The 15173-nt window shown below is 46.0% G+C and overlaps 1 protein-coding gene across 4 annotated transcripts in view; it reads left to right on the forward strand.

Moving 5' to 3' along the window:
- The window catches only part of myo1b (myosin IB), a 131466-nt gene that overhangs the window by 88783 nt on the left and 27510 nt on the right, over nucleotides 1–15173 (forward strand). For all 4 annotated transcript variants that reach the window (XM_083777069.1, XM_083777071.1, XM_083777072.1 and 1 more), the window contains 6 exons: nucleotides 1404–1502; nucleotides 3451–3554; nucleotides 6540–6687; nucleotides 8642–8760; nucleotides 11276–11362; nucleotides 12052–12117. In XM_083777069.1, coding sequence (XP_083633195.1) covers nucleotides 1404–1502; nucleotides 3451–3554; nucleotides 6540–6687; nucleotides 8642–8760; nucleotides 11276–11362; nucleotides 12052–12117 — 623 coding nt within the window. The remainder of the gene's footprint in view (nucleotides 1–1403; nucleotides 1503–3450; nucleotides 3555–6539; nucleotides 6688–8641; nucleotides 8761–11275; nucleotides 11363–12051; nucleotides 12118–15173) is intronic.

Genomic DNA, 15173 nt, shown 5'->3' on the forward strand with positions numbered 1-15173 from the left:
AAGCCGGCGTTTGATCTCTTCCTCAAAGATTTCTCATGTCACGCCCCGGTGCCCATACACGGCGTGGCGTGTGCATGCCACGCACGCGCGCGCGCGCACGCAAGCACACACACACACACACACACACACACACACACACACACACACACACACACGCTACTGTGTAGCCACATGTGTTTACGAACTCGGTTGTCTTAGCAACTTCAACATTTGCCCATCCCAACTCCAGATGGGCTGCTGGGAACTCTCTACCCAAGGCCACCTTGCCGAGTCACCAGTGTTTTATATTTCCTGAACCCGAGCTTATTGTTGGGTAGGAAGTAGGAACACATTGGTTCTCAGCGAGCATGTCTCGTAGTTTCCCTTCTTGTTGTCACCCTCTCTTCTCCCTGTCACCCTCTCTCTTCTCCCTGTCACCCTCTCTTCTCCCTGTCACCCTCTCTCTTCTCCCTGTCACCCTCTGTTCTCCCTGTCACCCTCTCTCTTCTCCCTGTCACCCTCTCTTCTCCCTGTCACCCTCTCTCTCCCTGTCACCCTCTGTTCTCCCTGTCACCCTCTCTCTTCTCCCTGTCACCCTCTCTTCTCCCTGTCACCCTCTCTTCTCCCTGTCACCCTCTCTTCTCCCTGTCACCCTCTCTTCTCCCTGTCACCCTCTCTCTTCTCCCTGTCACTCTCTCTCTTCTCCCTGTCACCCTCTCTTCTCCCTGTCACCCTCTCTTCTCCCTGTCACCCTCTCTCTTCTCCCTGTCACCCTCTCTCTTCTCCCTGTCACCCTCTCTCTTCTCCCTGTCACCCTCTCTCTTCTCCCTGTCACCCTCTCTTCTCCCTGTCACCCTCTCTTCTCCCCGTCACCCTCTCTTCTCCCTGTCACCCTCTCTTCTCCCTGTCACCCTCTCTTCTCCCTGTCACCCTCTCTTCTCCCTGTCACCCTCTGTTCTTGTCATCCTACTATCTTCTTGTTGTCATCCTCTCTTCTTGTCATCCTCCTCTCTTGTCAAGTCTCCATCCTTTGTCCATCCTCCTCCCCTCCCTCTCCACAGACCTCCTGGAGAAGTCTCTTATGTCTCATAGTGTCCATCCTCCTCCCCTCTCTCTCTCCACAGACCTCCTGGAGAAGTCTCTTATGTCTCATAGTGTCTCTCCTCTCCTCTCTCTCTCCACAGACCTCCTGGAGAAGTCTCTTATGTCTCATAGTGTCTCTCCTCCCCTCTCTCTCTCCACAGACCTCCTGGAGAAGTCTCTTATGTCTCATAGTGTCTCTCCTCCCCTCTCTCTCTCCACAGACCTCCTGGAGAAGTCTCTTATGTCTCATAGTGTCTCTCCTCCCCTCTCTCTCTCCACAGACCTCCTGGAGAAGTCTCTTATGTCTCATAGTGTCTCTCCTCCCCTCTCTCTCTCCACAGACCTCCTGGAGAAGTCTCGCGTGGTGAAGCAGCCCAGAGGAGAGAGGAACTTCCACGTGTTCTACCAGCTGCTGTCCGGGGCCTCAGATGACACACTGAGTAAGAGCGGAATGAGGCTTAATGAAACATTAACATGCACCAAATAGAATCAAATCACACATTGCCAGTAGCTTATTGTAAGTCATCAGCTCGCAAAAAAACTAATAAACAAATACTCCAAAAAATGTACATGAGAACAGCACTTTCAGCAAATGTACTTACAGTAGTTACTGTCCACCAGAGCCATTTAAGGAGAGTGCGTCATCTCCATTAACTTCATCAGGCCAGGGCTCACACACACACAAACACACACACACACACACACACACACACACACACACACACACACACACAGTGACAAAGCCCTGAACCGGAATTACGTTTACGGAATGCACTGGAGTCTATGGGCGTTTTGTCACTATTTTGCGTTACATGGAGGTGGTGCTGTTGTCTGTTGCCCCCTCATTGGCGTAGCTCTCAATGCGAGCTAGGCTCTGCTGTCCACTACGAGTTATATTTGCCCCACCCGAATAACAAACTAGTCCGAAGAATGAAAGACGAGCCAGTGGAACCTGTTCCCTGGGATTCTAGTTTCCAGCAGAACGGGAGCATTGATTGTCTTTGCACGTCAAACCCAGGAGGACAACAGGAACACAATGTAATGGTCATCGGCTTTAACCCATTTAGACTGGAGGTCGATTCTACAAAAGGTCTTCTAAATCATGACAGTTTTCTGAAAAACCTATGTTTCTATGTCAGTGGTTCTCAAACTATTTTATGTCACGGACCCCAAAAATTATATGTATTTGGCCTCCTACCCCAATTTGAAAAGATGTAGTTCCAGGGACCTCCCCATAAGCAAAGATTTGAGTTAAAAAACGTTTGCTCTGAAAGAATATATATTCAAAGATTTGCACCACATTTTCACGATTAGCAGACCTATACAAGCTTGTAGATCTGCTATTTTTCAATAGCTAAAGTATAACGTAATGCTTTAAAACACCAAACGGGGTTCCCGCCCAGGATGGGTTAATGCACCACAGTGCCAGACGCATCAGAGGTTGCCTCCATTTGGACTGTAGTTAATGCAACTCGTAATGAAATCCAACGCATGCAGCGGCGGGCGGGGGGGGGAGGAATGGATTTTACTGACACCGGATATGTACAGTACGACCAGGGCTTTTAACTCATTCTGACCTGAGATCAGATTCATACGAGGTTTCCGCCGGACACACACTGGTCTGATGAACCCATTCTGACCTGAGATCAGATTCTAAAAATGTCAGTCGTTCTTCGATATTTCAAAAAATAGCAGACCTACAAGCTCGTATCGCGCCACTCGGTGGCGCGATATGAGCTTGTAGATCTGCTATTTTTCAATAGCTAAAGCATAACATGATGCCGACACCAAAATGGGTGCCCGCCTGCCCGGTCAGAATGGGTTAAAAGGAACCAGTCGATCTGTCAGAGTGAAGCCCACAGCAGCACAGCACAGTCTGTCTGTGGTGGAAACCTCACATGTCCAATACTGTTCATTTTTCAGGATTTCAAATTCAAAAGCAGCAAAGGCAGACGCAACATTGTAATATTGGACAGCCCTGGTTCTAATATATAAAGCTTTTAAAGTATTAAAAATAAGTAATAAAAATATATATTTCTTTATTATTTAGTATAGTACTATACTCACATGACACTCGTATGCCGTTAATTGTTGAGTGCTGTCCATTCTTTGATGGTCACAGTTTTATAGGGAAGGAGAAGTCCGCACACAGCCTTTAGCTCCAACAGTGTTTATTATTATTATTGAAAATGTGAGCGGCCTTCATCAGGTTTTTAATTATATATAAAAAAAGAAAAAATTGAATTAAGTGAAATCACTGAATATACAGGTATATAAGTTGATTTCCCTTTACTAAAATTCCATCCTCTGAGTGCAGGATACATGGTTCATGATTATAGTTCATCATTATTAATTTACTATTTATTTATTTATTTTTGTGACAAACAGAAAAGTTGAAGCTGGACAGAGACTTCAGCAAGTACAACTACCTGAGTCTGGACTCTGCTACGGTCAACGGCCTGGACGACGCAGCCAACTTCAGGACAGTCAGGGTGAGACACACACACACACACACACACACACACACACACACACACACAAAGGCTGTCCCCGAACATTCGGGGTTCGAACCTTCACTTGTTAGGGTTGGCACTCGAATCCTAATTAATGGGCTTGAACCATAATGCTAAAGCATTATGTTATGCTTTAGCTATTGAAAAATAGCAGAGCTACGAGCTTGTAGGTCTGCTATTTTTTTTTTAATCGAAGAACGACTGACATAGAAGACATAGCTTTTTCAGAAAACTGTCAGGATGTAGAAGACATTTTTAGAATCTGATCTCGGGTCAAAATGGGTTCACACACACACACACACACACACCCTGTCTGGGCAAAGAGGCCAGGGGTACAAACAAAGAGACAGAGAGAGAGAAATAACTGCACTCTGAACAAAAACGTGGTGGCCTCGGGTTATCTGCCCAGGTGTGTCACGTCAGCTGACAATCCTCCCAGCTGATGCCCCCCCCCCTCACCTCTACTTAGCGATAAATGAAATGCAACCTGAGAGGGGAGGCTAGCTGTCACTGCCTCTCTCTCTCTCCAGAGACACTTTGTTCTCAAACATTGTCATGTCACGAACGCCCAGATTATTATTTTGGCCACAAATCCCCATCTGTCCCTGTATAGCCCACTTTGAGAATCTCTGTGTAAGCATATTTTGGCCTGACATCGAAATTAAAAAACATAATCTGAAAAACCTCATGTTTCTATATCAGTGGTTCTCAATATTTCATGTCAAGGACACCAAAGATTAGATGTAATTGGCTGCCGACCCCCATCTGAAAATATGTAGTTCCAGGGACCCCCCTCTCAGAAGCAAAGATTTTAGTTAAAAACGTTTGCTCTGAAAGAATATATATTCAAAGATTTGAGGCACATTTTCACGATTTTTCAAAAATAGAATGTGTTAACGTCAACTGCTTTGGCAGACAAAGTGTGTGTGAGGCAGTGTAATCTCTTCCTTATCTCCTGTACGTAAACCAAACGGTAGGCAGCATTACATCATGTCCACGTTCCTCTCTGGTCCCCCGATCACCTGTTGGCTCCCAGACAGCCCCTGTCTGGTCCCCGATCACCTGTTGGCTCCCAGACAGCCCCTTTCTGGTCCCCGATCACCTGTTGGCTCCCAGACAGCCCCTTTCTGGTCCCCGATCACCTGTTGGCTCCCAGACAGCCATCCGACCAGAACTTTGATTGTCGGTGTCCTCTCTCTCCACCTGTTGCATAACCCATTCTGACCGGGCACCCATTTTGGTGTCGGCATCATGTCATGCTTTAGCTATTGAAAAATAGCAGATCTACAAGCTCGTATCGCGCCACCGAGTGGCGCGATACGAGCTTGTAGGTCTGCTATTTTTGAAATAAATCGAAGAACGACTGACATTTTTAGAATCTGATCTCAGGTCAGAATGGGTTGATCAGACCAGTGTGTCCCCCGTGGAAACCTCGTATGAATCTGATCTCAGGTCAGAATGGGATAACACGGCTGCACTTTGAACTAGCTGCCTACCTGTGCGTGTGCGTGTGCGTGTGCGTGTGCGTGCGGTGGCTGCCTATCAGGGAAGGGGGATTTCCACCGCCGACAAACCCCCCATGAACCAATGTATCGTCTTCCATTGTTTAACTTTGTGCGGAAAACAGTGGCAGTGACACACACACACACACAGAGACACACACACACACACACACACACACAGTGCACGGGAGGATAAAGGGACATTACTTCCTGTCTGTGTTGACTATGATCAGACAGACCTGCGGAGTGATCGTTGACCTACGACCCTATCTCTCCTAAACCCACTTATTAGGGTACTATGATCTCTTGTCTCCTCTAATTCCCCCCCCTTTCCTTTTTTTGGTTGTCAAAAATAGCTCATGTACACAAGTGTCACATTGAGTCATTTTTGAAAGATGTTGCACTTTTTGACAACGGATCGGTAAAAAACTTGTCGAAGAACGACTGACATAGAAACATGGCTTTTTCAGAAAACTGTCAGGATGTATAGAAGACATTTTTAGAATCTGATCTCAAGGTCAGAATGGGTTATGGGGGCATATCTTTTCAAATAGTGATCCGCGGGCTGATGAGTGTCAATTTGGGGGTCCTTGACATGAAATAGTTTAGGAACCACTGGTCTAGAATTCTACAGAAACAGGATTGCCATGGGACCCCCCCCCCCCCCCACCCTGTTGTGCAGCTGCAGTCCCCTAAACTGTGACACAATGACACAATAGCGGGCCGGTCCCAGCTTAACAATGGGACTCTCCGCTGGGTACCGGGCCTGGTTTGGTCCAGGACAAAGACGGCAACATATAGCTTTTTTCCTTCCCTCAGCCTCGCCTTCAGTGTCAACAGATCCCTCATATGTACACAAATCACATTTGAACGCACAATGAAACGTACTTTTCCAGCGTCCTCCATCGCTGTGGAACCTAGCTGCGTCCAACCTTTTCCCACCGCGCGTCCACCCCACTCCACTCCCCCCTCGCCCCAGTGTGGGAACACACAAACACACCAAGCTGGCCATAGGGGGCGCTAGCTCCGCTCAAAGAGCCAGAATGCAAAATGCTTGTCGTTCAGCCTCACTTTGAGTTGCTCAGTGGACTGTCTCTCACACAGCGATATGGAGAGAAATATCACACCCGCGTGACGTGAGCGGCACTGTTATCACCATACATCACATTCCGTGCTCAGCCAGTCAGCTTGAGCACATTCCGCGCATGCGTGCATGCACACACACACACACACACACACACACACACACACACACACACACACAGACACAGCCTCAAAATACAACACAGCTCAGTGTTGGGGAACGCTGTAGCAATTTACAAGAACAAAAAAGCATGGGAATACATCACATAAAAAGCATATATGCGTTGCTGGGGCTAAATGCATTGCAAAGGCAGATGAAGGTTGGCTATACGCGAGGCTTATGTTTGACCCCCTCCACGTTCTCCCCACCCGCCCCCAGAACGCCATGCAGATCGTGGGCTTCATGGAGGACGAGGTGCAGTCCGTCCTGGAGCTGGTGGCGGCGGTGCTGAAGCTGGGCAACATCGAGTTCAAGCCGGAGTCGCGCTGCAACGGCCTGGACGAGAGCCGCGTCAAAGACAAGAACGGTAAGTTAGTTACCGGTAGTTAGTTTAATTTATTGTCCACGTGTGGAAATTTGTCTTCGGTCTCAAACAGTAAAAAACAGCAACAACACTTACACAATTACCGGTATTTTCTCATGGCAACAGTGGCAAATACATTGGAAAAACAGCAAATCTAGTGAAACATGATACCACGTAGTGCCTTAATGGCATTTGGTATGGAGGAATTAAAAAGAATGTTACGGTTAGCTTTTGGTACTTTGTACCATCTACCAGAGGGAAGTAGGGAAGTAGTTCGAACTACCTGCAGAGTGGATGAGAGGGGTCGTAAGCTTCTGACCAGAGCAGAGCCGCGGCAAAGACAAGAACGGTAAGGTTCTGACCGGATTGATGGAGGCCTATATCCAAGACTAGTCTTAGTTTAGACTTCAGACTTTAGAATCCACCGTGGTGAATCGGGGCTTCGTCGAGCATCTATTGGCCATTGAACACTATTGGCCCTTGTTCGGGGGAGGGAAGCCCGGGCGGGGGAGCAGAGTGGTATCACTGCACGTATTCCCTTTTGTTCTTTGTGTTTTTGGGGGCTTTTCTGCCTTTTATTTGATAGTGTACAGTAGACTGACAGAGAATGGGGAGTGACATGTTATCATATCGCATGGTGTCCATCTGAAAGAGTAGCTTTAATAAAGATGTGCCACACACAGTAAACTGCATCTGTTGCTGTAGAGCCACTGCTGCCACCTGTTGGTGGTTGTACCAAAAACACCTTAAGGTCACTGTGTTGAACATTGTCTTCATGTGTCGTGCGAGTGTGACTGACCTCCTCATCACTCTCGCAAGCTTTTCTCTGCCAGGCAAATATTAACATTTGCATGTTTCCTTTGTTGGCGAGAATGTCCATTCATCATGTCCATTCATCATGCGCTGTCAGATTGTAGTGACGCGTCGGCCATTCCACCTGCATTATGTTCCCCGGTCTTCCTACCACTGGCATTACTGAGTGACCACTGATTGATTGATTGATTGATTAAATACTATAATACTAACTACCAGCTGTCCTTGCATATTAAAGACGATAGGATTTTCTATGAATGTATATAGCGTTGCATAAATATTTTATTCATGCCAAAAGTAGCAAAAAAAGAATAGCTGATCTATAAGCTCGGAATGCGGTGTGTATACGACATGGATTTCCAAACATTATTTTTTCAACGCAAAATGCTGTGTTAAGGAAACTTCGGGGGGAAAAAAAGCAATTCTCCTGAATGCTGCTTTCCGGCATGGCATGGAAAGGAGAGGAGTGGTATTTGCATTTCTTTCGCCCATAGTAAATCGTGGTCTGGGGAGGGCAGTTGTTTTCACAGACGGGTTAAAGCCTTTTACCCCTCTGTGAAAACAACTGCCCCTTTTGGTGCCTATGTGTGCACGACCCTGAACAAGAGGTTACTTAATTATGGTAATATGTCGTACTGTTTGGTGCAGTACTTGAGTTTAGACAGTTTTTGGTTTAGACTAGTCATTGGGTTAGACCAGTCATTAGTCCTACAACTACAACCTATCTCAAACCCTCACCCTAAACCTAACCTCCCACGGGGCAGCACACCTAAACCTAACCTTAACCCATGTCTAACCAATGACTAGTCTAACCTAAGTATGCACCCCTAACCTCCCACGGGGCAGCACACCTAAACCTAACCTTAACCCGTGTCTAACCAATGACTAGTCTAAACTAAGTATGCACCCCTAACCTCCCACGGGGCAGCACACCTAAACCTAACCTTAACCCGTGTCTAACCAATGACTAGTCTAAACCTAACCTCCCACGGGGCAGCACACCTAAACCTAACCTTAACCCATGTCTAACCAATGACTAGTCTAACCTAAGTATGCACCCCTAACCTCCCACGGGGCAGCACACCTAAACCTAACCTTAACCCGTGTCTAATGCACCCCGTACTGTTTGGTTGCTCCTCCACAGACCTGAAGGAGATGTGTGAGCTGCTGGGCATCGAACAGTCGGTGCTGGAGAGGGCGTTCAGCTACCGCACGGTGGAGGCCAAGTCGGAGAAGGTCGCCACCACGCTCAACGTGGCCCAGGTCAGAAGAACAACCACGCCATCATGTATACTGTAGAGACCCGTTAGCTTTGTGAGCGACGCGTTGTGTGAGCTTGTAGATCGGCTGTTTTTCAGAGTGCAACCAACCCGAGCGCAAGAAAACATAAAGATGACTTGTCTTTTAGTTCTACTGGATCCTCTTCTCCACTAGTCCCTCAAAATAGTGTGATTTCGTCGACTAAAACTGAGACGAAGAATGTCGACTAACTTTTTTTCACTGACGAAAACTAAATGGAAACTAAGCTTTGATGAGTAAAACTAAGACTAAATATACTGACCATTTTTGTCAACAAATAAAAACTAGACTAAAATGTTAGGAAGGGACTAGTGGACAAGAGATCCACTATTTTACAATTGGTTGCATGCTGAACATAGCAGATCTACAAGCTATTTTCAGCAAGTGTAAAATCAGTCATTACGACGGCATCAAGGCCCGCCAAAATCAGCTGTAGATTCTAAATCAGCTGTAGATTTATTCCACTAAATTCTCATGATATTTAGTCGACTAAAACTAGACTAAACACTAGAACATTCCAGGTGACTAAAATGTGACTGAAACTAAATGAAAACTATTCAAGAGACTATGACTATAAAACTAAAATACAAATTTGCTGACAAAAACAACACTGACGCACGCGCGCGCACGCACACACACACACACACACACACACACACACACACACACACACATATCCACGTCAGACACGACATGCCAGACTGTTCCATTATAGATGAGCAGTATTCCTGCTGGGAATGGAAGGTAAAATGTAGGCTGTGTTGTCATGAGGGTTCAGAGGGTTCACCCATCAGCAGCCTGATGGGAAAGAAGGGGTCGGCATGGTCGCCTCTGAAAGCAGCTTATAGAACTTTGGGTTCTCACAAACTGGGGTTCTGGGGACCTCCTGGTGGGGGTGGTCAGGGGTTCTCACAAACTGGGGTTCTGGGGACCTCCTGGTGGGGGTGGTCAGGGGTTCTCACAAACTGGGGTTCTGGGGACCTCCTGGTGGGGGTGGTCAGGGGTTCTCACAAACTGGGGTTCTGGGGACCTCCTGGTGGGGGTGGTCAGGGGTTCTCACAAACTGGGGTTCTGGGGAACTGGGGGGGGGGGTCGGGGGTTATCAACGTTTTTAGGCTGGGGACCCCCGGAAATGCTTTGTCCATATCTCGCGACCCCCGCCCCCACTCCCCACAACCCCAGTACAAACACAATACAAATGCAAGCAGATCTGCTATTTTTCAATAGCTAAAGTATAACATAATGCTTTAAAACACCAAAAGGTGGTTCCCGCCCCATCCAGAATGGGTTAAGTATAATGGGTTTTTAGTGGTTAAGACCAGAACAATACCACCAATCTCTACTCCCCTGTAACACCAGCCCTATCAATGGACTTTCTGTCTTAAATCTCAGTTTTTTTTTAACGAATCCTCCATGCCTGCTGAAGTCTCAATGTCACTATTACGGGGTCATTCATTTCTGCTCCCCCCCACCCCCCCCCCACACACACACACACACACCTACCATGCAGTGAGTGGCTTGTGCTCAGGCGATGGTCAGCCAAGTTCACACGAGGGATGACAGACCCGACTACTCACGACTGGCTCGCCGCCAAGCAGATGAGTCTTCATTATTGTCAGTACTTAACCCCCCCCCCCTCCCCCTCCCCACAAGCCAGGCAGCTTCAGTGTATGATTTCCCCTGGTGCTCCAGAGAAAGAAAGTTCTGGAATGGGAGCAATGCGCCGTGGCTGGAATTCTACTAAAGCAATGATGTTGTTATTATTCCACTTTCCACTTCCACACAAGTCCCGTTAAAAACTCACAAAGTCACCCTGGTCGCACACTCCTCTCGCTGTGAATCTCTTTTAACCCATTCTGAACGGGAACGCATTTTGGTGTTAGCATCATGTTATGCTTTAGCTATTTAAAAATAGCAGATCTACAAGCTCATATACGAGCTTGTAGGTCTGCTATTTTTTGAAAAGTCGAAGAACGACTGACATTTTTTAGAATCTGATCTCGGGTCAGAATGGGTTAATCAGACCAGTGTGTGTCCAGTGGAAACCTCGTATGAATCTGATCTCAGGTCAGAATGGGTTAACTGTATGATAACATGTTTTGGACCCATCCAGACATGTGCAGCGGCTGTCTGTCTCTGGCTCTAAGCACTTTTAAGCAATGCTCATGTATTTGTGACGATGTATTTCTTTAGGTATTAACCCATTCTGATCGGGCACCCATTTTGGTGTCGGCATCATGTTATGCTTTAGCTATTGAAAAATAGCAGATCTACAAGCTCATATCGCGCCACCGAGTGGCGCGATACGAGCTTGTAGGTCTGCTATTTTTGAAAAATCGAAGAACGACTGACATTTTTAGAATCTGATCTCAGGTCAGAATGGGTTAATCAGACCAGTGTGTTGTCCAGTGGAAACCTGGTGTGAATCTGATCTCAGGTCAGAATGGGTTAAAACAGAGATATGATGTTTAATTTGCAGGCCTACTACGCCCGTGACGCGCTCGCCAAAAACCTGTACAGTCGCCTGTTCAGCTGGCTGGTCACCAGGATCAATGAAAGCATCAAGGTATGTATGTATTGATTAGGGGTGTCAAAAGATTTGATTCGAATTAGAATCGCGATTCCTGTTATGAACGATTCAAAATCGATTCATAATTATTTATTTTATTTTTTAGATTTTTTTTTCTGGTTACAGTTACAGGAGTTTTCACTACATGGTGTTTGTGATATGAAATGTAAGCTTACACTAATAAACATGTCTTCAGTCATTTTCAAGTTACTGTATAGTATAGTCACTTCAGTTGGCATGTAGATTGTGATGAAAGATTGTGATGAAATCCTATGTATTGAATTGAGAATCAAAAATGCTTTAAAAAAAAAGAAAAAAAAAAAGTTTTTGGATTGAGAATCGAGTTGAGTTGAATCGTGACCCCAAGAATCGGAATTGAATCGTGGGACACCCAAAGATTCACAGCCCTAGTATTGAATTAAAAACTGATTCAAACATGTAAAAAAAAAAAAGATAAGAAATTAAATAAATGAGGGTGAATCTACCTCCCGGGTCCCAGGGAGACATCAAATGTCTCAGTTGGGTCTCAAGCTAAATGGTTTGGGAACCACTGACTACAGTTTGACATCTGACACGTTGAGTCCCCCATTAAGGCCCTTGTTCTCTGTCTCTGTCTCTGTCTCTGTCTCTGTCTCTGTCTCTGTCTCTGTCTCTGTCTCTGTCTCTGTCTCCGTCTCTGCTCTCAGGCTCAAACCAAAACCAGCCATAAGGTGATGGGCGTCCTGGACATCTACGGCTTTGAGATATTTGAGGTAAGATATTAAAATCAAACGGCATCAAACTCGTGTCGTATCGAGTGAGACGGTCGGTCGTACAACTGTGTATAAATGTATAGGCTCCAGCAGTTTTGCCCAGTCTGATCTGGCATGCAAAGACTATGAATAAATGTTTAGTTTTTTAGGAAATTAAAGGAAGCGTGAGTGATATTGTTTTGGTTAAAGCTCTATAGTGAGATGGTAATCATTGCTGTAGTGTTTGGTCAGAAACAGTAACAGCTCGTTAACAGTTCTACTGTGTAACCCGCGTTCCCCGCTATTTAATCCGTGTCTTAATACGCTAAACCCGCTATTTGTTTAATTCGCCGTTTTGTCGCGGACCTGGTGACGAGGCCGTCGCGGTATGATGACGAAACCGGAACTCTATGAGAGAGCCATGCTCTCTGGGCTGCTAGGGCTTCTGGGAAAATGAGTTAAATGCAAGTGAACGGGCGGGGGGGGGTTTGTTTGGACTACAACATGCTGTGCAGGCTGTTTTCGTTTTGCATCGTAATGGCGGCATGTTTTTCTCTTCAACAACAAACCATTGGACTATTTTCCGCCGGATTTTCGTGAATCAAAGCTGCAAATCCTTTGGCGTTATGCTCCAAAGGTAATAGATCAATCCTGGCAGCCTAGGTGGTCTGAATTATATTAATCTAAAAGCCTTAACCCATTCTGCGCGGGAACCCATTTTGGTGTTAGCATCATGTTATGCTTTAGCTATTTAAAAATAGCAGATCTACAAGCTCATAGCGCGCCACCGAGTGGCGCGCTACGAGCTTGTAGGTCTGCTATTTTTGAAAAATCGAAGAACGACTGACATTTTTAGAATCTGATCTCAGGTCAGAATGGGTTAATCAGACCAGTGTGTGTCCAGTGGAAACCTCGTATGAATCTGATCTCAGGTCAGAATGGGTTAAACTATGAACGGAAGGAGGAATAAATTCAGGTGGATTGCCAATTTCAGCCAATCGGGAGAGAGTACCCATTTATCAGTGTTGTCTGCTCGTTTCTTTGTGTCAACACTTATATTCCCTTCTTGATCCTGTATCCAGTTCTCTCTCCTGATTGGATGAAATTGGCATCCTGACCGGAAAAGGCGTTTTCTGTTTACCGTAGAGCTGCAGAGAGATGGAGAGCGATCGAAGACCTGTTACTGAACCAAACACTCTCTATACTAGCAATGAGTTTCCATCAGAATCTAGAGATATTTAAAGGACCACTTCACCACTTTTCAACCTATCTTCATATAATAGGTCCTCACTAATAATCATGATAAAATGGCACGACTTCTTTCTACTCGGTCTGTGTCTCATAGGAGGGCTGTGGGCAGTTTAGAAACAAGATTGTTTTACAAAAAAGTTTAGATTTTCACGAAGTTGGCATTGCAACTTTGCGGTTTCTATTAGCTTGTATTGCTAATAGATACACAGACCGAGTATACAATAATTGCGCCGTTTCTTTCATGATTATTAGTGAGGACCTATTATATGAAAATGGGTTGAAAAGTGGTCCTTTAACACTAGTTTTAACAAAACAAAAAAAAACTAATATCACTTATCCTACCTTTTTTAATGATGTGCAATGCTCCACGGGCATGTTGACTAACAGTTGGCATGTTCTGAGACATCTGTGGCTCCACATGTAGTGGTGTTATTGCATACATTAATGTTTTCCATAAGTGCATGTCTTCTTCACCCCCTCACTGACCATCACGTTGCTGCCTCTCTTCCCTGCCTGTTGTGTTTTGTGTCTGGGTTTAAACCACCAGGACGGAGTAAGTACTCTTAACACCGTGCCTGCCGCGTTGCTGTGGCGGCGTTTTGCTGTGGCCAGTGTGTGCATGCTGTGATCCCCATTAATTAATCCTTATTAGTATCAATTCAGCTGCTTCTCCTCCCCCCCCCCCAAGAAACGCCACAGGGCACCCAAGGGTGCAGCGCCCGGAGCACACGGCTGAATGGACCTTCGGCTTAATGTGTCTGTATCTCATCTGGGAATTTGTTGCGCTGTGTCTACTGACTCCTACCTACAGTAGGCCTAACACTTAGGCTTCGCTCACACATTCGACACAGAGCCAGAACGACGTGTTTTCCGTCTCTGTTTTGGGGGGAGAGGAGGGGGGGGGGGGGCAGAACAGCCTGCATTTTATATTCAGTGGGAGACGTCACGTGGTTTTGACAGAACAGCTCTGCTTGATGGGGGTGGGGGGGGGGGGGGGGAACAGAGCCATCAAGCAAGGCTGTTTTCGTCAAAACAACGTGACTCCCATTGAAAATGAATTGCCCCTACCACCACTCTCCCCCCAGAACAGAGACAGAACACTCTGTTTGGAATGTTGTGAGCGAGGCCCTACAGTAGGAGCGTTCCATGTAGGGCTGGGCTGTTAGATCAGCACAGAAAACTCCCATCTCCGTATTTCACATTGGTATGTTTTGGTTTTGTCACACAAAAGTATAGAAGAACAAAGGTTTGGCTTATTTTGAATTTGAAATCCTCCTTGAAAATGACCGTGTTGGACATGTGAGGTTTCCAGCCCGACGCCAAAACGATATGTTGTTTGAGTTAAAAACTACAAAGATGTTTACTAAATCAGATGGACATTATTATGTGAGAATGCTACTGTAGCTGAAAATGATCATAGTTTGATCACCCATTACCATTGCAGTCCAATGTGATGAATCTCAAATTAGCCAGACAAATTTGAGGTGATTTGTTTTTTCCCTCACCCAGCCGCCCGGCCCTAATTTCCAACACATGATTTGACAATGGTTGGCGTATCGTGCCAGTCACAAACCGCCGCAGTTGCAGAGATGTCTCTGGTTTTCACAGAGACGTGGCCGTCCGTCCGTTCAGCTGTGTGTCCGTTCGCTGTCCCTTTGGGGAAAGATGAGAGAAATGCTTTTACATTTATCTCTGTGTGTGTTTTGTAAGAGTGAAGGTAAACCTCCTGCTTTCTCTTGTCAACCTGTGGTGAGAAGTAACTAAGTACGGTACATGTCCTCAAGTACTGTACTTAAGTACAATAATTGTTATCTATTAAATAGCTG

This window comes from Protomyctophum parallelum, assembly GCF_964188405.1.
Source record: "Protomyctophum parallelum genome assembly, chromosome: 11".
In the NCBI taxonomy this organism is placed as follows: Eukaryota; Metazoa; Chordata; class Actinopteri; order Myctophiformes; family Myctophidae; genus Protomyctophum; species Protomyctophum parallelum.